The sequence below is a fragment of the Copidosoma floridanum genome, unplaced genomic scaffold (assembly GCF_036245765.1).
Source record: "Copidosoma floridanum isolate Cflo_tuat_1 unplaced genomic scaffold, Cflo_Japanese_pri ptg000009l, whole genome shotgun sequence".
Taxonomy (NCBI): domain Eukaryota; kingdom Metazoa; phylum Arthropoda; class Insecta; order Hymenoptera; family Encyrtidae; genus Copidosoma; species Copidosoma floridanum.
In genome coordinates, this window is record NW_028321886.1 from 7473077 (window position 1) to 7493767 (window position 20691).

Sequence of the window (20691 nt, forward strand, 5' to 3'; positions counted from 1 at the left end):
CGAGGAGGAGGAGGAGAAGCTTCGCCGAGGGCACTGCGAGACGTTCGGCTTCTCGAACTGAAATAAGGGGAAAGGGGGAGGGGGCGGCTGTTGGGGCCCCGTGTGGTGGGAAGTAGGGGCCCGTACCACGTGACCGACCGGTCATATATAAATCTGGGAGCCGTGCCGGCACGCAAGCCAAAACGAGCGCGTTCGTTGTCCTCGTTGCGTATACACTCACGTAAGGAGGAGAAAAGCCTGCAGGAAGGGAATATATATATATAGTGAACTCTCGGCCCGAACAATACTATAGTGCTCTGAATAATAATAATAACAAAATATAAGACAATCGACGTATCAACGACCAATCGACAGGATGAGGACCTTTTTGGCTGTGGCAGCGATTCTCGTCGCTGGTACGTACCGTTTGCAAGCATATAGTACATTGACACACAATTCACACACACACACACACACACAAAGTGGATTTTGTAACAACTCACTATAGACCTGCATTTGAGCTTAGGTAGTGAAAGTCTGAAAAATCGGTTGAGATCGGTATCGTATCGGAAAATAAAAAAAACAGAGGCAAGGGTAAAAAAGGTGCACGGGTGGAGTGTTGTAAATGCTTAATCGCAAGTAAAGGCTCTCGTGAGAGTCGGCTCTCTCTTTTTGGCGCTTCATCCCGTTTTCACTTGCACTTTCGCGTTTCGCGGCTACGTGCAAAGGAGATAAAACGCGCCAGCTCGTCGTCGGTCTATATCGAGATCACCGAGTACAGCACCTCCGAGCCAATTAGCCTGTAGCGCGTTGTATCGATTTTATACGCGCATTGTCCGTATGCCGCGATGCTCCATTTCTATATGCGCCGCAGTGGGTGGATTTTTCGACTTGTGACGCACGACTTTAATTAGAGGGCGCGCGCTCGCCTACGCCTTTCCAAAGATTCTCCTTTCATTTTCTTCCGCGCGGGTGTAGGTGAGAAGAAGAAAAAAAAAAAAAAAAAAAAAGCTTCTCCCCGACCGATAACTCGAACGAGCTAATTACGCTCCGGTGAGAAGCGAGTGATGTAAAAACCTACAGGTTATACAGATATACGTGCGGAAACGCGTGCAGTACGTACATATACAACGCGACGCTTTGAGAAATCGCGAACCTTCGATCGGCCCGCGCCTTTACAATGCATTTTTTTTTTTTTCAAACTCAATCTGTAATGTCAAAGTGTTGAGAGATAAGGAGGATATGGCGGTGTTCTGCGCGCACGTGATTAAAAACCAAAGCCTCGTGTAAATCTTGGATGTATTTTCCAAAATTGACGCGCAATAACCCGGGCGAGCATATAATATATGCAAACGCCTTGTCGTTGGATAATGGATTTTCGAGGGATATTGCTCACACGCTGGGGGGATAAAACGCACCGACTATGGATCAATAAATCATCGTACCTGTACAGGTATTACGAAACGCTGGTTTGTTTTCAAGTAGTAACAGCCGAGCACCGGTCAGACACATCCCGGGAAGTGCTCATTTGACTGCACCCTGCAACGGCGTTAATTAGCATCGCGGAAAGCAAAAGTGTTGTCGCGCTAACGAGGAAAAGTGGAGGAGGGAAATCAAGTAGCGCGCGCCTTAAATCCGCTCTCGCGGCAAAAAAGAGACACGAGACGCGGAAACCGAGACCGGGTAACACGCCCATATGTACAAGCGTACGCCTCGAAACCGGACTCTTATGCGCACGGGTGCGTGTGTGTTCACTTTCATGTTAAGCCATACGTAAACATATAGGTGTTTGTAACCTGCACGTAATATTTAACACAATAGCCCGCGAGAGAAAGGTGAGAAAGTTTGATTGCCCCGTGGGGGGGGGGGGAGTCAGGGTCATTGGTTTTTTTATAAAAGGCCAAGGAATAACCACTTTGCGTAAAAGTTTTGTAGGAGAAAAAAAAGATAATGTTGGTCCTTGCGGTTATTTTTTTTTTTTTGGCTCCCACGATACTTGCCCGGTACGTAACGGTATATCATGTGGAGCGGCTCTTGAGTGTATACTTATGTACACAGCGAACATGTATATTGGAGACTCGGGGCTCGTCCGTTCGTTGGCCGAATCTGACGTACTTGTGTGGCAAGAAGCGCTCTCTTTCTCTCTCTGGCGTTATGTAACGTAAACGTAAAAAAAAAAAAAAAAAAAAAATCGCTCACGCGTGTATGGGCGCGATTTCACCGAAAGACTCCGGTTGGACTTTTTTTGGGGAGGTATAAGTATTCCGTGCAACGAGCTCAGAAGATAATTTTTTTTTTTAATTTTTCTGTAAGCACAACTGTTTGCTACTTTGTAAAAGCAAGAGTAAGGTGTTTTTTTTTTTAGAAAATCGTAACTAGCTCGTGCTTACATCGTTTGAACTTGTATTGTGATTGTAGTAGACCAGTACACAAGCTGTGTGGTTACAAAAATAAAAAAATAAAATAAAAAAAGTAAAAGGCCACGAACGTACGAGGTACCGAAATTCGAGGAACCATCGCTCCTGCTCTCACTTTCTTGCGGGTACGCGTGAACTCTCTTTCTCTCGGGTTCATTAAACTCCTCTCCGGGGCACCTCGAACAAGGAGAAACGTACAACATTATGCATGCACCTTTGTGTACACACACGTACCCGCTCTCTTGGCAGGAAAAATCGAGGAGGAGGTCGAAGGAGCTTTGACTACACAAAACGCGATCGACCTCCAAAAAAAAAAAAAAGAAAATAACTTTCACTCTTACAAATGTGTGACTATTATCGGTAGTTGTGACGGGGGGGAAAAAAAGTATCGAAAACCCATCCTCATCTCGAATTAATATATTATTGTAAGAAAGCGGGCCACTGCAGAGGACGATAATAAAGAAAAATTTATACACCGGTGATAATTTATGTAAACGATCAAAGAGCCGCAACACGTGTGTGTATAAAGCACCGGTTTGTACACGAGTTACATCGAACGATAAAAAAAGTGCCGGGACGCGTTGCGTAAATGAACGAGCGCGTAATATATTATAATGGCGTAGTTCATTGGGCCGAAAGTGCGGGTATCAAAGCGAGGATAATTGATAAATAAACCCCGTCGGTGTGATCACGTGTTTTCCTAAAGTTCAACATACAGCGATATCCTTAAGGTCCGAGAAAAATCCACGATTTATGCGACATGGCCAATCCGAACGGATAAGCGGTGCTTGTTTGATGTATATACAGTTTGGTTGATTAATTATGTAAAGCACACAAGTCCCGCAATGCATGTACACACAGGTTGCGTCTGCAGGAATTGTAACGAGCACGGCTTGACAAATCGATTGCGTCATTGATTTTCGTAATTCACAACGGAAGATTGAATAATTATACATATACCGATAGTTTGGGTGCACTTACGGCCATCACGTGAAATGTTTCATCGGATCAAAATAAAAATTATATTTGTTGTTCAATTAACGTTTGACTGTGGTTTTCCGAATTACTCATTGTGGGGGGAAAGTAAAAAATCCACGAAATAACGTAGAGCAAAGAAAATACCGATTTATCGGTAGCCAATTTCGCGTGCGCATTATTATAATAAGTTGCAGTAACGGCCTTGCTCGGTGGAAAGACGCCGGTGCTTTTGATTAACGCGGGTGGTCTGCATTAACAGGACGGCATGGAAATCGAGAAATTACCAACCCGCCCCGCTTGCAATTCTGACGGTGTATACATATGTACTTCGAATCCGAACCCTCTCCCTGTGTACACTTGGATACGCATCTCGATGGCTAATGAATTATCGTGGGCGACTTTTACCCGACTCCATGCGGATGGGGGAGTTTCATTAAAACTCGGACGCGCTCTACGAGTGTGCCATTAATCTCTTCGACTGTGTGTGCGTAAAATATTCGGTCTGTGTGTGCACCATAACTTTTTCTCGAGCCGGGGACAGACAGATGATTTTGTTAACCATCGGATCCGAATCTTTTTTTTTTTTAAATTTACATACCGATACCTACACCATACACACTCCGTGGAGATAATTATAACCGTGTGGGTAGAGCGTGGGGTATTTGCAGATACGACTCGGCCATTCGCAAATTAAACTTTCTAAGCGAAATTTGCGCCAAGCTTGTACGTTATACGCGTTAATTTTTTTTTGTTTTCTCCCGCGTCACGCGTGCACTTTTATACCCATACGCGCGGTCCGTATATTTATCCCCGAGGAATGTTTCTTATCCCATTGCTCTCGACATCTGTATCGCCGTCTATTTTCTGGATACACGTATATAATTTGGTACCGTTTCGAGTAGCATCCACGTATCCACGCCACATGTATAACTTGGAAGTCGTAAAGATATACCGATCATGGGCTGATTGACGAACACGCGCGTGTGGGACAAAAAAAAAAAAAAAAAACATGGGACGCAAAAGGTCGTTCCGTGCATAGGTGTACATATGGTTTTGCGGAACGAGAGAAGCCGCTGCCGTTCTCCCCGAGCTTACCGCGATGCAATATAATTATGTACGTGTCTTATAATGGCACTGAATTAAAGTGCACACATGGGCCCCCCAGGCAAGGCAGCCTCCTTTTATTTCGCGTTCAAGGTGGGGCCCAGTGTAACAAAACGCAGTGTACGGGTATAATCTTCTCGGCTGTCGAGAAAAATGAAAGTAAAGGATATGATATATCTGTCTCGCGACGGCGCGTGTGTACACGCGTTGTGCAGCCTCGAAGCGAGAGAGTGAGCGGGATGCTGGGCGTGCGTGTATGTGTGTACCTATGGCTGCACGGGGCCTTCGAGAGAAAGCGCTCTCGGCGAGAAAGTCCGCGGTGAAGGAGGAGGGGAGGCCCCTGCGCTTACGTAAGAGATACACCGCGACAAAATAACTTTGCTCCCATATTGCATCTCCCCCTCTATTTCACCCGATATTTTGAAACTCTGTATTTTCACGGATGGTTTTTCTCCCCTCCGACATGCGTCTACGTGCATCTCCAATCACGGGCGAGGACAATGAGTTCTTTTTTTTTTTTTTTTTTTTTTTTTTTTACAAGCTAATCGTTGGCCGACTCCTCCCGGTGTGGGTGTTTGCGTGTCGATACACTCCCTCTTGCGTACGAATCGGTGATGAGATTTTTAGGACTGCATGATAAAAGAGCGGCGCGTGTAAATGTGATGTCAAAGCGATACGAAAAGTTATTTTTTTTTCCCTATACATACACCTGGTCTCTGTGTGTGTATTGGGGGGTTTCAAAATTCATTCCCCCCGCCCCACCCGCCTGTTACCGTTGCAGCTGGCGGAGCGACAAAACACACGGCCGTTTGTTTCCCAATCGATGAAATTCACTCGCTGAAAGCGCGGCTTTCGCAACGGCGCTCCTCGGGCGTCTCGATTAGGGGAAAGAAACGCGCCGCCCGACAATCGCTGAGAAAATCTTGGATGAGCTCTCTTTACCTTTTTTTTTTTCCTCTTTGGTTTCGTGTATAGCGTAGTGAACAATCGATGCCTGAGACGAGGGGGCTTTATGGCGCCGTGGATGATAAGCTTTCTTGTGTGCATTGGTTCAAGCATGATTACGATCGTCGAGGGGGTGTAGTTGGGAAAAAACAACTTTGGCGTACAGTCGCGTTTATAGGAAGCAAATGTCAATGAGTTAGGGGTCACTTTGGAGCTTCGACGTCACGTTTAATAGTAGTCGCGCCATAAGTCCATATCGATGCGATTTCAAGTAGATCAAGACGAGATTAGATCAGACGTCGATTCTCAGGAGAAACGCGCTGTATACCCACCCAATAGGTATTGTATGTTTTTTCCATGAATCTGTCGTTCATCAATGATAGTAATAACCCCGATTCTCCCGAAAAATCCAGCCTGCGTTTCTCACGTGCCTCATTAGTATCGTGCCCGCGTGTCTCTCCTTCGTGTAAAATAAAAGGCGCAAGGCTATACAAACAAAAAAAAAAAAAAAAAAAAAAAAAAAAAAACTGGCGCAAGTGCAAAAAGAGAAGAGGAATGAAATCGTCTGATATTTAATAGCTCCTTGCGCAAGCGAGCGCCCCTCCCTTCCCTCGTTATGTTACACTCCATCTTCTCGTGTATATACACATACGTATAGGTATACGTATCGTAAATACACGTTTTGCGATGAGAGAGAGATAGGACGAGGCCTCGACTGAAGACAATCAAAAGTAACCGCAGATGAGAGAAAGAAGATGGTAATGATATATACATCCGTGTATGGGTTATATAGTATATATACTATACTGTAATCAGTTTCGTCACGCGTCCGCTGGATTATCATCGAGAGAAAAGAACGAACACGAGAAAAATCGTATACCACAGCTTTCCGGGGAGTTGGCCACGGGTGATTTTTTTTTTTTTTTTTTTTTTTTTGTACCTCGGAGGGTGCACCGGGAGAAAGAAAGACAAAAAAAAAGGACACTCGGGGGGTCCTTGACGTCGCTCTGAATTTAATTGAGAAAAAAAAAAAAAAAAAAAAAGGGGGTTAATAAAAGAAAAAGCTCGCAAGTACGGCGACTTTTACTTTTCAAGGACCCTCCGTAAATTACACGGGTATGTATACCAGAGGAGGGGGGGAGGTGGTGAGGAAGGATAATATCACGTCACCGCGAAACCTTACGCTTTTACTCGGCAAGAATAATCTCTCACTGGCGATCCAAGTGTTTGCCCCCCCCCTTGTACATTGTGACGTGGAATCCAATGATTCGACGAGAGGCGACAAATGTCGCAACGCGACAACAAGTATACCTGTATAGGAGAGCGGAAGACGACGCACGGGGTTGACGATTCGCGACGATCGCGGTATACGGTGTAAGAAAGGTACCTGATGCTTCTTGTTCTACTCGATACGTTACAGCGCCGTACACGCGGATAGATGCTGCGAGAGATATCGCCTTTCCACGCGACTTTTGTTTCAAGGACAGCCTTTTTTTTTCTCCCCCCCCCCCCCCAACTCTTTCCTTCTAATCCCTCGCAATATGGGCCGTAGGTAGATACGTGCACATGTATAACCATCTCGTTTGTAAGACCCGAATTACCCTCCTCCTCCTCCTATATCCCTGAGATGCTTCGTTGGGCGCCCTTACTTTAGTGCCCCCGCGCGCATATAGGTGTACATCATCTTTCGATCCACAAGTAAATCGTGTCCTTTTGGTCTCACTATAGCGTCGGGGCGTTGTAACGAGGGAATATCACCGGTCACTAGTAATCCACCCTCCTTCCACCCCTTGTTCCTCGTGACGCAAGAAAAAGGCGTTCGCACAGCTATATGCAAAAGGTGTGCGATCGCGATTGCGTAAAATCACGACCAGAGGAAAAAGTGTCGAGGAATTTTCTGTCGCCAAACTCGCATTGTATCACCGATCCGATAATTTCGCTTGCTCAACCGTGGAGGACTCGAATAAGATGAACCATCATCATCACGGCTGCACAACCGAAATTATCGTTACATAAAACAAGAGGGAGAGACGTGGTGAAATTACGTCGTTGTCGTTGCAGCGAATGAAAGAGCGGCGTTGAAATCGGAGAACGCCCGTGTAGATCGTCCGCCTGCCCATTTTGTGTGAAACATAAAAATCGAGCAAAAAAAAAAAAACAAAAAAGAATATATACACACCCAGCGCGTATCTTACACGAGGGTGTGTGTACAAAATAAAACACAAACGCTTGTACACGTTACATAGTGTTACCATACGTTGCGAGCTAAGCGTAATTGGAGTCTGTCGCCGGCGAATACATATAGTACAACTACACACGTGTCAGTCAAGTTCAATGCGCCCAAGGCTTATTAGCATTATCGTTATTATTATTAAACTCCATATCATTGCTCGTGGATGAGTCCAGATACGCACCTTCGTCACCAATATATATACACATAACAAAAGTAACTTCTGTATGAATGTTATCTCTTGACCAGACGAACAAAGAAAAATAGCTTTTAATTAGACGCGCGACAATGGACTCTTTGAATCACAAAATAAACAATCAAGTGTGAAAAGCCCTTTGTATATCCGCGGGTGGTCAGTTGACGCGAGTATACCGGTCACCGATCGTACGTATACAGTACCGGTTTTCTCGGGACCCGTTGTTGTAACGACGGCGATTGAAAAAAAAAAAAAAAACCTCCACCCCCTGTCAGTTTTGAAACAACCGGCGCGCGTGTACGATTTCCCAACCCATACGTACAACACACACTCTTTCCAAAAGATAAGCCGGACAGAGCGAGAAAAAGGAGCGGGGGGGGGGCGATTAAATTTTGCGATTTATTGCCCCGGTGGCGAACGCGCCGGGAGCTCCTTTGCCTATTATCAGGGGTATTGTATGTACTGTACTACACGGGTGTTATCGAATGCACGGCTCTCGTCGCGCGGGGGACTCACGCGAAAAATGTCCCCGCGACACTTTCGACACGCGGCCCATTGTCTCTCTGCTCGATCGTACTCGCATTCCTTCGCGGACAACAACGCGCAGCCGGATGCGAGTTTCATGAGTCGATTTGTAGAGAAACTCTTGTGTCTGTAGGCATGCGCGGTGAAAATCTCGCGTGTTTTTAGCGTCACGAGAGGGGGAGTCTGGAGAGGAAAAATCGAGAGTGCGTGTAAGCGCGGAGATGAAAACTAAAAAACAAAATAAACCACTTGCAGACGAGGAGGTGGCAAATGAAACGTTTTCACCGGGCTGCTTTTACTTTTCTCTCCGGGAGACGACGGCGATCGTATTTATTCATGGCTATGGGGAATTTTCTCGCGGTTCACTTTGCCCGCGTATGATTCGTAGGGCGCGAGCCGATTTCTCGCGGTTGCTTGGCTTTTTTTTTTTCGATCGATCGGCCTTTTGTGCATCGAAATCGTTCGCGGCTCGAATCGATGCTGCACACCTAATAACAACAGTATAGTAAGAAAGTACGCAATTAGGAACACCTCCCGCTATCTGTGCGTGTGCAGTGTTTTTCCTACGGTAGCTTTCACTCGCGCGCCCCGACATTACAATTTCAGGCGAGAGGAAAAAGAACCAACAAACATCAGTGAAACCACTTTGATTAAATCGGAGAGCAACGGCAACGAGTATACAATATTAGGTACACACGAGTACTGCAATTCTTACGCAAACGTATATAATATACGTATGGGTGTCTCTAATAAGTATATACCATACCGACGATGAAAAATTGCCGTGTGAACTTGACATTCGTCGGCTCAATTTTCTTGTTTCTTTTACCTGAATACCGATTTTCGCTCATTATATTGATGCACTATACACGCTTAGGCAACACTATCGACCAAAACACCAATATGTACGACCATGCAATGACAATAATAATGAGTTGGGGGGGGGAAAAAAAAAAAAAAAAAAAAAAACAGGGGCGAGCGGACAGGAGTCGTTCAAGTGTCCGGACGATTACGGGTTCTACCCGCATCACTTGTCGTGCGACAAGTACTGGAAGTGCGACAACAACGCGGCAGAGCTGAAGACGTGCGGCAACGGTTTGGCCTTCGAGGCGACGGACAGTAAATTCCTCACGGAGAACTGCGATTACCTGCACAACGTCGATTGCGGCGAGCGCAGCCAACTCGAGCCACCGATCAGCACGACCCATTGCCCCCGATTGTACGGCATATTCCCCGACGAGACCAAGTGCGACGTGTTCTGGAACTGCTGGAACGGCGAGGCGTCCAAGTACCAGTGCAGCCCCGGACTGGCCTACGACCGCGAGGCTCGCGTCTGCATGTGGGCCGACCAAGTGCCCGAGTGCAAGGTCGAAGGTAAGTTTCCCTTTCTCCGCTCGTACGCGCTTTTTCACCCAATGTTGAAAATGATGATGATGATGATGATGTATCATCCCAGAGGTGGCCAATGGCTTCGTTTGCCCGGCCGCGGGCGAGGTGAGCGGCTCCCAGGGTAGCTTCTCCCGACACGCCCACCCGGACGACTGCAGAAAGTACTACATCTGCCTCGAGGGCACCGCCCGGGAGTACGGCTGCCCGATCGGCACCGTCTTCCAGATCGGCGACTCGGACGGCTTCGGCATCTGCGGCGATCCCGATGAGGTTCCCGGATGGTGAGGCTCCACTTTTTCCTTTCTTCTTTTCACCTCGTACAAGTGCACGCGTTGTAACGATCGCCCCAATGTCTTTCATCCAGCGAGGATTACTACGGCAACCTGGATCTGAAGACCATCAAGAAGAGCGAGCTGCTGAGCGGGCTGCAGAGCACCGGGGAATCGAGGAACGTCCAGCCGGGCAAACCCGGCAAGCCGAGGCCCGGTGCCGCGGCCCAGACGGCGAGACCTTCCCAGCAGGTCCAGGAGCAATAAACCCACCCACCTTTCTTTCCTTCCTTCCTTCCCCCCTCTCCCTCCCTCGCAACGGATACACCTATATACACACCCATTGTACGAGACACCGCTTGATGCATCATACGCTCGACTATTGTTGATGCTGTTGTACTGTACGAAACCACAAGCATGTGTGTACTTATAGGCAGCCACGCAAGTAAAAGAGCCATCATCCTTACGTTGATTTTGGAGCACGTCTAATCGACCGAACGACCGAGAGACAATTGCGAAAAAATTATACGTACGGTTTAATTAAGAATATAAACAACAATGAACAAATACAATAACGCAAGAGAGAGAGAGAGAGAGATCAGGGTATCTAGTCTCGTCGACGCCCACGGCGATCCCCCCCCCCGTCTTTTTCTTCGCTTCCCTCCTCCGCTGTCCTCTCCCCTTTTACGTCGCGCCACGTGCACACATATATATGTATGTATGTATGTTTATTCGCATAATCGACACGGAGCGAGCGGTAAATTGCATTTGAGGATTTTTCGCTCGACTCCCGATACGACGCTGGCCATCTCTCCTCTTTTTCACGTACATCCGTATACGATTTTCTCCCCCCTCCCTCCTCCTTTCTCTGCTCGTGTGATCCATACAATACTGTTATTGTACCATACATGTATCATTTTCTATTGCCACGCATTCGTGTGCACCGATGCAGAAACAATTACGATCAAACGCATTTTTTTTTCCTCCCCCCCCCCCCTTCCTGTACGTGTTAACTCAAGTTTTCACTTTCGCTCGGTCGAGAATCGCTTACCCTGAGGAATTAGGTCAATGAATGTCCTCGTGTGTGGCTATCTTTCAGCGCGAAATGTCGCCAAATACAATAGCGACGACGATTCTCGACCGAGCGCGTGTACATTCGATCGTCGTACATCATCGGTAACGGTGTTTGCTTAACGAAATTCATGCATAAAGGCACGTGTAGTTTGGCGTTTGCGCCGATGTACCCTTTTTTACCTCTGGTGATGAATTTGTTGAGAAAAAGTACGTTTCAAGGCTGTACTTATACATTATTGTACTTTCCTCTGTCACGGAGATTTTGTAAATTGTTGAAGAAACAAGCGATTCGGATTGTTAAATTCGTGCGAGCCTGTGTGCGTACTTTTGTATGAAAAGAAAAATAAAAAAAAATAAAAAAAAATAAAATAAAATGAAATGAAACAAAAAAATTGTAAAGAAAGCGATTTAGAAACTGACATAATACTCATATATGTTTGACATACAGCGTAAGATCTTATTGTATGACGTCGGGACGAGCTTCGATCGCGCGGTTCAAGCGCGGCAAACTTATGTTGATCCGTTGATTCGGCGTTTGATTAAAAAAAAAAAAAGGTTGTTGATTTTGGTGTGAATTTGAAATTTTTCGACAGTCGATTGAACCGCGTCGAAGCTCGTGAAAACCCGGAATTATTCACTTCGTCGTCTCTTCTTGAGAATATAAGACACAAAAATGCCAATAAAAATTTTTAAAAATAAAACAACCACCAATCTTTGATGTGTAAGCAATACCCACCCACTTCCCGCGTGTCCGGTGCGGAGAGAAATTCGGTTGGGATTACCCACCGCGGACGTAGCTCTCACTTTTCCTCCACGTTTTCGCGGAAAGAAAAAGAACACAAAGACAAGAGAGTCGATTTTTTTTTTTTTTTTTTTTTTTTTTGGCATCAGCCGCCGAGGCGCATCGCGAATCACGAGGTCGCGGCTTCGGCGCCACACGGCCGACGCAGCTCGTGTCCCGCTTGCGAAATAACAACGCTCCTTTGTCTTGATTTTTTTTTAATAGAGATTGCGCAGGTGGTCACTTTTTACTCGGGGCTTTTTTTCCCGTCCGGATTGCAATTGACACGATACACTACAACGAACCGATTTCTTTAATGAACCTCGATCGCAAAAGTAAAATTTCGATGTGCTCGTTCATTTCGATCTCTCGTGTATGACAGGTAAAGAAAAACGCTTCAAAGCCACGCACCAGGTACACCTACGCACGTACGTGCAGCACACCCACCGTAGACGACAAATTTGCATTGTTACGTTCGCAAAAGGGAAAGAGAGAGAGAGACTTTATCGCAAAAGACGCATTTGCATTGAATGGTCTTGCGTAACTAGTGTCGCTACAAACACGCGGGTTGGGCGAAATTTTTGTGTATATCGCCTATCCGCCAAATTAAAACCGACCTACAAATGCATTCCTGGCCTCGTATGTAAAAAGCCATAAATCTGTAACGAGGCTCTTTCTCCGCCGAACCGATATACCTGTGCATTATTTTCACCGACCGTCAGCCGCTATTGTCGCACTGCAGCGCTAACGAACGCGCAGTATAATAACTTCCTGGCTGTGTACTCACTGCATCTCTGTTTTTTTTTTTTATTATTTATACATAGCGAAATCGGCAAGCTTGCCGATTTTTCGATCGTTACGAAAATCTTGTCCTTCGATGCGGATTAGCATATGGGCAAAATATCGGAGGTTTATTATACAAACACCCAAGAGTAGCCCCTGCCGAGCTGACCGAGGCGAAAGTAAGCCGATCTCGCTCGATTTTTCAATGTTCCTCGATTTTTCAGGACCGAAGGAGCGAGGGGGAGGGGCCAGGGGGCGCGAGCATTCCTTTCATGATAATGAATAGAAAGTCAATATGCGCGCCGCGGCGACGAGAGAAAGAGACGCCGGGCTTCGATCGCGTGAAAGCCTACACAGACAGATGCGAGAGGTGATTTAGCTTCTTTGTGCACGTATACGTCATGCAACGCGGCCAAGGGAGGAGGGAGAGCAGCTTAAGTTTGACGTGTTATCGTTGCATGCGCCCGAGTATGGGTGGTTTACATAGTGGTTTTTTTTTTTCATACTTTTTTTTTTATCCATCTGAAATGTCCCTTCCGGTATCGCGTTTCTCCATGTCTCTGTCGCGCGTATTGTGTCCTGTACAAGCGTTTGGGGCCATTAGGTATAGGGCATATACCGATTGGATTAGGTTGGATGGGTGTCAACGGCGTGGGACTTTTTTTTCTCCAGTCAACTAAAAATCGAAAGATTTCCTGAATTTTGTGTAGTCTGAAAAGTTGTGTTGTTTATGGTACTTTGATACGGTCCAGGCTTTGGTTACGAGAATTTTATTTTACGTATAAATGCATCAAGTTACATCAAATTTAATGCTTATAATATGTATACTATAATGAAAGTAATTGGAGTATAATATGGTCAACATAAAACCTTGGGAACTTGTTTTATGGCAAACTATAAACAAAAATGAAATATGTAATTTGGACTTCGGTCTTAACGGCTTAATAAATTAAAAAAAAAAAAAAAAAGAAATATGTAATGTATAATGAAATGGATTGAATCAAAAAGTTAAGCAATAAAAACGACCTTCGATTGACAAATCATTAAAGAGTGGAGTTCAATATAGTAGTTTATTCTTACGTATTTGATGCAGAAGTTTTATGGTAAAAATTGTTTGAATTTCGCGCCATCGGTGTGGATTTGGTTGCAAACACGCATACCAACCGCCGAGTTAAAAATATCTCCTCAAAGATAACTAGAAGAAATCTTGGAGCACCTCTTTTCCACAAGATTTCTTTTTAAGAAGTATCACAAATAAGTCCCTAATTTTTTTATTCCCTTACTTTCACAATAAATCCATCAAAACATTTTGCAACTTTGATTATTCGTTTTATCAAAAAAAAAAAAAAAAAAAAAAATACTTAGCCATTTTAAGAATATAAATAGCATTGGAGCATCAACAGCATAAAAAATATAATAAACAATTTATCATATTTGGTTACTATATAATATACTAAACGGTTGAATTTAAGCGCATCAAGTTTGCCAACAGCAGTTCGAAAATATACGCGGACGTATAAATTTTGCGCGCATTTTTTAAAATTCATGAATACCGATAAGATATATCCATATACTTAACAATGTTATGTGAAGTGAAAAGTAAGTATTATTTTTATCGACATCCAAAGAGACCGAAAAAAGTTACAATGGAGCTATGGTGCATAAGTTGAAGGCATAAAAGAATAAATGTAAAAAATCTCTTAGTGGTACATATTTTAGAGTGGAAACAATCAAAAATACATAATTTTTACCTATTAAAGGTAATCACAGAAGAAAAGAGAGCTCACCCTGGGCTTTTTTTTTGTTTCTCAATCGTTATGATCGTTTTCTCTGTTGTAACCTACGTTGAAAATAGCCGAAAATTGCGAAATAAAAAAGGAAAATGACAAGAAAAAAGTTAGCCAATATATGCAAAAGTTTGATAAATGATTATAATCTATAGAGTCTTCTCGTTTTGGTGATCAACGTTATTATATACCTACAAGTACGAAAAAAAAAAATAATAATAATAACAACAATAATAAAGAATTATCAGTTTTGCTGTTCTTAGACTGTTTTTTTATTCATCCAAAGTGCCTGTAGTTATAGATACAAAAGTTATAATCAAATAACATAGAAGAAAAAAATACCAAGTATACAAATAATCTATAATATACTTTGACAGATGGAAAATATATAGGTATATGTATTGTGCACTGGTTCAAGATGGCGATTGATGCAGCACTTTGAGGTGAGAATTGAATTGGGCACAGCTGTTTCAACAAACTTAGTAGGTACTTAAATAGTGACTCAATCGTGTACTTATAGTGCTTCGTGGCTTATTATATCATTTCACACCATCGTGCACGGTATTGAGTAGTTTGTGGTCAAAAACGCGAGTGTGCTCGAGAGTGTTTGTTGTCTACTTTCGTAGATGCAAAACGTTTTAATAGGCATACGAACATGTGTGTGATCGGGTGTTGATGTGTGTATAATATGTTATGTGTGTCAATATACATCAAATTTCGATGAACATAGTTTGTCTGCTCTCTGCTCTCTCTCTGTGCATTGTCTGATGGAAGATCACAAAGATGTTTTTTGTTTTGCTTATCATTACCATGATGCAGGACGAGCTGCGTAGTAGGTGTATATTTTGTGATCCACCCTTTTTACAGAACAACCTATCCTAAGCTGTGGAGCTAAGGTTTACGCGCAGGTATACTTATTTCTCAAGAGAAGAGGCCAAGGACACAACTAGCAGCAAGAAGTAACCTTCTCAGCTGGTAGCACAACTCCCAGACTCCCACCCATCAATTTTATTTCCAGTGTGTTTATATACGTTTTGTTTGTACATAAGTACACAAGTATCAGTGCCTGCTTTAACATACAATTGTTCTTAATGGTATTAAGTATAAATGATTGTAAGTAGTGCTGCTGTTCGAAAGTGAAAATAAAAAAAAAAACGTACAAACAAATAAACAATGTCAAGAATTACTTATGTAACAAAGGGAGGAACGCGTATTTGTGTGGATGTAGCCGTGTACGCATGTGAATGTATTTAGTATTTATACATGCCTGATGTGTATATATGTACTTTATAATCAGTTCAGTAATATCAGTGTGTATACTCTACAGCGCTATACGACTATACGATCGCTTATTTTCCCGAGAACGCGGAAGGTATATACTTAGGTTCATAACATGATTAAAATAATCCAACCTCATGTTCTCTCTTCTCTCTTTCTCTTTTCCCCACCTTTTTTGGCTACTCTTCTTCGTCTTTAGGTATCTGTGTCGTTTGCTCTTTTTTTTTCCACTTCCAATGACATCGGATTGACAACGGAGTGCCAGCACTGTAGATAGCATGTTTGCATTTTCGAAAATTAAGTTCATACTGTACTTCCTCTTCATCTAGACTTATTGCTGCACGTGATACTTTAGTACCTACCTACTTGCGTGATTAATATTTATCAGTACATTTTGTGAAAGTGTCGCTCATTAGTTATTCGTCTTCAGTTTCGTGTGTGCATAGTGTGTACATTTTCTTATATCTTGTGAAATAAAGTACTTAAATAAATTAAAAGTGTTTGGAGTTGGAAATGGTTCAGATTTGACATTAACGATTGAAAATAGATTAAATATTGTAACTTTCTACTATAGTAAAAATAATTAAAAAGCATTGAAATTTCATTAGAAAGTATAATACAGTAGCATTGAAGAAACCTCAGTTTTGTTCTTTCATGTTTACAGATCATGTCCAGAGGAAAACAAAGAATTGAGGTTACAAGGTTTATGAGAGTGCAAAGAGGGAAATTTTAATCAATGCATCAATAAAAAACTGATTCAAAAATGTTTGAATCACCAAGAAGTTTGCAAGAAGTCTGCATTGACTATATCTGTGATAATGTTATGGCACTCTGTGAGTACCACCCCCAAGAAAATGGGGGTGGTTCTTCTTCCTCTTCCGGCTGTATTTCTACTTCATCCGTAGTATGTGAGTATATTTTAAACGGTATCAAGTTTATTTTCTTAAAAATTCATTAGTCACTGTATTTTACTTGTAAACAAATGTTTTAGATGAAGAAGAAAGTTGCAGTGTAGGAGAAGGCACCTCAGATTCCTCTCAAGGTGCTTTGCCAACCAGTTCAAGTAGTCATAATTCCGCTAATAACTCAACCAGACTTAGTTTCAAAGATCCAGATATCTTTTTACCAACAGAGATTTCGGAGCAACTGCTATACAGTTTGTGTGAAAGAAGTAAACTCTCCGATTTTACAATCACACTCTTTGATTCGAAAACCACGAGACTAAGGTATGTGGTTTTTAAAATTGCCAACTTATCAAATAATTTTATTCACTAGCTGCATGAGGTAATATTTTTTCAAATTTGTGTCTTGAATGTTTCAGGCACGTTAAGTTAAAAGATGCATCAAATCTCACTGCTAAGGGACTCAAAGTTCTCAAACAACATAAAATTGTAGATTTAGAAGTGAATGGATTAAAAATTACTGTTAATGATTTGATCACTTGTTTGAGTGAATGGAGTTTGCAAAACCTTAGATCACTAAGTCTTGCTAGAGGAAGCTTTATGGATTGTACAAGGTAAATCTAAAATTGTCTTAGAAATACATAATTTAGAGATTAATAATTACAAATTTATGACAACTATAGAACTAATCGAGTACTTTTGGTTTCACAGATATTGTATCGTAGTAGCTTTAGGTAAATTACGTTCTCTACAAATATTAAATGTGTCGGGTACTGAATTCAACAAACATGGATTAGAGATAGTCGTCGAAGATTTGCCACTGTTGGAAAGCCTTGATATATCGTGCACTCGAGTTGACGATATCTCACCATTGAGAAAGTGCAAGGATCGATTGAAAACGCTCTACATGTATAATTTAAAAACAAGTGGCTGTGGAAATATGATATCCGTATTGTTGGAATTGAACGAGCTGAGACATTTAGATATATCGGACGAGAGAGATGCGTACGTATTTGAGGTATTTGCGCCCGTACGATCCAAAATAACGGACTTATTAAAAGCAACCGATTGTATGCCGCATTTAATAAGCTTAGACGCATCAGGTATTGATCGGATATAATTTTTTTGTCTGTACGCACTGTTGCAATATATGCGTCACGTTATTTTTCATTTATTATTTTAGGAAAGGATGATATTGATGGCAAGGATTTATGGAATTTCGTGCAAGCGCATAAACATTTAAAATTCTTGGGGCTTGTTCATTCCGATGCTTGTTACGAAGACTGTCTGATGAATCCTTCAAACAAAAACTTCAGGTCGGATCTTGTGGTAAGTCACTTTGAAGTATTATCAAAATATTCGTTAAAAATCAAGATTTTGCATTATATCTCACATTTACAGGTGAGTGGTACAGCGACGGAATCTCAAATTTTAGAAGCCTTGAGGCGGTACCCGAACAGGCCAATTTACGTGCAAAAATGCCTGTACAATCTATTTCGGTTAACTTCCCACTTCAACGAAGCGCGAGTCGACGTTATAAAACTCGTGATACCCGGCATGCGAGCGCATCCGCAGAAATTCCGCGTACAAATGGCTGGTACAGCTTGTCTCTATAATCTCACGAAAGGCGAGTTGGCCACAAAAATTCACCCGTCTGTGCTAAAACAAATTGTCGATCTGACATTGACTGCTATGGAATCCTATCCTAACGAGTTTCAACTTCAGAAAAATACTCTGTTGACCCTGTGCAGTGATAGAATTTTGCAGGATGTTGCTTTTGATAAATACAGGTACAGAATATTATTTCAACGACCTTTGTTTCCAAGGCAAAGAAAAAAAAAACTGTGAATGACTTGATGATTTACTTTACAGATGCGCTAAACTCGTTATGAATTGTTTATCGGCGTTCAACGATGCGTCTATGAATCGTATGTCGGTAGCTATTTGTTCAATACTGGCCGCTAAAATATCAACAATAGAAACGTCAATGCTAGGCTCACAACCTCAGTACATGGCCAAATTGTTGTCGATGGTGCGTTCAAAGGTGCAGTCCAAGTCGGTCGATATAACGATGAAATTCACCTTGAGCGCCCTGTGGAACCTGACCGACGAAAGCGCAACTACGTGCAAAGTCTTTTTGGAGGAGGGTGGCATGGAGTTGTTCTTGGAGGTGCTAGACAGTTTCCAAGGCGAGTCGAGTGTCGAGACCAAAGTACTGGGACTTCTCAACAACATTGCTGAAGTAATGAAAGGCCTCGTTGTATTGTTTGAAACGAATCCAATCAGGCAATCATAAATATTTCAAACGAAACTTTGTTCCTACATTTTTCAGGTGGTTCATCTGAGACAACGATTGATGCAGTCACGTTTTATCTCGATGCTCTCACAGCTTCTTGACTCCAAACACATCGACGTTTCATACTTTGCAGCTGGTATAGCAGCCCACTTGCTAAGCGATGGGCCTGCTTTATGGAACACGATCGCCTCGACTCGTCCCCAATTATTGAATCAGCTGGCACGTGCAGTAACCAACTGGCAGACACCTCAAGGCGAAATGGTGGCGTATAGGAGCTTTCATCCGTTCTTTCCGTTGCTACGCTGCGCCGACGCCTATCCCGTCCAGCTCTGGGCTGCCTGGGCCATACACCACGTGTGCACCAAGAACCGTAAGTAATTTTTTTTTCTTTGCTTTAAAATTCCTCAAATTTACATGCAAAACAACCAGTTAATTGGGGTGTTGTGTTGCCATTAGCTAAACGTTATTGCGATATGCTGGTGCACGAGAAAGGAGTGGAAATTCTTAAAGAGCTGGAAAACGACAGCACAACTCAGCCGGGTGTGCGAAACCTGTGTCGCGCGATCCTCGACACTCTGGCGCAACAGCCGTGATAACACGATCAAGGGCCTGAACGCCGTGTAGCCCATTATCATTATTATCATTATTATTGTCTCTCGTCGTTGAAGCATGACGATTGCGATCATGCGACTCTATTATGAAAAAAAGAAAAAAAAATGAAAAAAAAAAAAAAAAAAGCTGATGATCCACAATCCACGATCGTTTAGTCAAGAGGGAAAGGTCCGAGAAGCAATTTGTCGGTTATGCCTGCAAAATATACACGACAACAATGCTTTTTCTTTTCGAAATCGCGCGTCGTTATCAGTCCCACCTTATCACCGAGCAAAAGCTTACACGAAACGGATTTAAAAGAAATTAGATACTGTTGATCGAGCAAAAACATCTCTCACTGGTTGGTATGCTAGTCAATTTATTCTCTTACGAAAAAAAAAAAAAAAAAAAAAAAAAAAATATGAACTAAAACATCTATTTTCTCCCAGCCGCTTCACTCCTCTACCACCTCAATCAATATACATAGTCTTTGATGACTAAACCTTTTAGTTTTCTCTCTCTCTCTTTACCTCTGGTCCTGATTCTGCTAAGAAAATCCGTACTAGGGCTGTACTATTGCAAATCAACCAGGCATTGATTGCGAGACAGAGAAAAAACAGACCTTTTAATTTTCTTAGATGCACTTGATGATTTATACGGCTAACGAGATAAATAAAAAAGAAAAAAAAAAAAAACTAACAATACTGGGTATTTTCCAAGATTGTACATGATATATCTTCGTGGCCTCGATGAAGGCTTGTAGAGTACTTGAATGTAAGTTTTTTTTAGAAACAAATTAGATTGTTTTAGATGAGCAACATGAACTATGTGACTATATGTTATGCGATTTATTTATTTAGGTAGCTAAGTTTTTTTAATTACATTTTCCATATTAGGTATTCCATTGTTGCTTGTTTTATCTCGTTTGCTCATAACTTTCTTGTAAAGTGTTGAAAACGAATTATTTTTTTATGAAAGAAAAGCAGTAACAATTTATTTTGAAGTTAAAAAAAGATTATTGATTTTTTTGAATTTTCACAAAAATCAAACATGTACATTTTATTTATTAACAATGATATCATTTCTTAACACGATTTATTATAAAATCGAACTAATTCTCGCAAATGCAGACGTGGTTCAATATTCATGAAAATTCGAATAGAAATG

The 20691-nt window shown here is 42.4% G+C and overlaps 2 protein-coding genes across 9 annotated transcripts; both read left to right on the forward strand.

The window, feature by feature from the left end:
• The first annotated feature begins 196 nt into the window (after positions 1-196).
• On the forward strand, positions 197-10316 carry Gasp (Chitin binding Peritrophin-A domain-containing protein Gasp). The gene is made up of 4 exons (XM_014348251.2): positions 197-395; positions 9347-9748; positions 9831-10044; positions 10128-10316. Exons 1-4 carry the CDS (start codon positions 356-358, stop codon positions 10297-10299), a joined length of 828 nt encoding a protein of 275 aa, XP_014203737.2. The 5' UTR covers positions 197-355; the 3' UTR covers positions 10300-10316.
• A 4560-nt stretch (positions 10317-14876) lies between these two features.
• On the forward strand, positions 14877-19748 carry LOC106636079 (protein zyg-11 homolog B). Of its 8 annotated transcripts, none has more exons than XM_014348339.2 (10): positions 14877-14900; positions 16400-16643; positions 16727-16961; positions 17057-17251; positions 17349-17740; positions 17821-17966; positions 18039-18427; positions 18510-18879; positions 18970-19303; positions 19390-19748. In XM_014348339.2, the coding sequence occupies exons 2-10, from the start codon at positions 16499-16501 to the stop codon at positions 19524-19526; spliced, it is 2343 nt and encodes a 780-aa protein (XP_014203825.2). In that variant the 5' UTR covers positions 14877-14900; positions 16400-16498; the 3' UTR covers positions 19527-19748. The 8 variants fall into 8 exon arrangements, with proteins under 8 accessions (XP_014203825.2, XP_014203827.2, XP_014203823.2 ...); XM_014348341.2 differs by lacking the exon at positions 14877-14900 and adding an exon at positions 14920-14939; XM_014348337.2 differs by lacking the exon at positions 14877-14900 and adding an exon at positions 15456-15474.
• Positions 19749-20691: the final 943 nt, after the last annotated feature.

Coding starts and splice junctions, on each gene's coding strand:
- Gasp (XM_014348251.2), top strand. CDS start 356: ATGAGGACCTTTTTGGCTGTGGCAGCGATTCTCGTCGCTG. Junction 396..9,346: donor GGCAGCGATTCTCGTCGCTG/GTACGTACCGTT, acceptor AAAAAAAAACAG/GGGCGAGCGGACAGGAGTCG. Junction 9,749..9,830: donor GCCCGAGTGCAAGGTCGAAG/GTAAGTTTCCCT, acceptor GTATCATCCCAG/AGGTGGCCAATGGCTTCGTT.
- LOC106636079 (XM_014348339.2), top strand. CDS start 16,499: ATGTTTGAATCACCAAGAAGTTTGCAAGAAGTCTGCATTGACTATATC. Junction 16,644..16,726: donor TTCTACTTCATCCGTAGTAT/GTGAGTATATTT, acceptor CAAATGTTTTAG/ATGAAGAAGAAAGTTGCAGT. Junction 16,962..17,056: donor TCGAAAACCACGAGACTAAG/GTATGTGGTTTT, acceptor TGAATGTTTCAG/GCACGTTAAGTTAAAAGATG.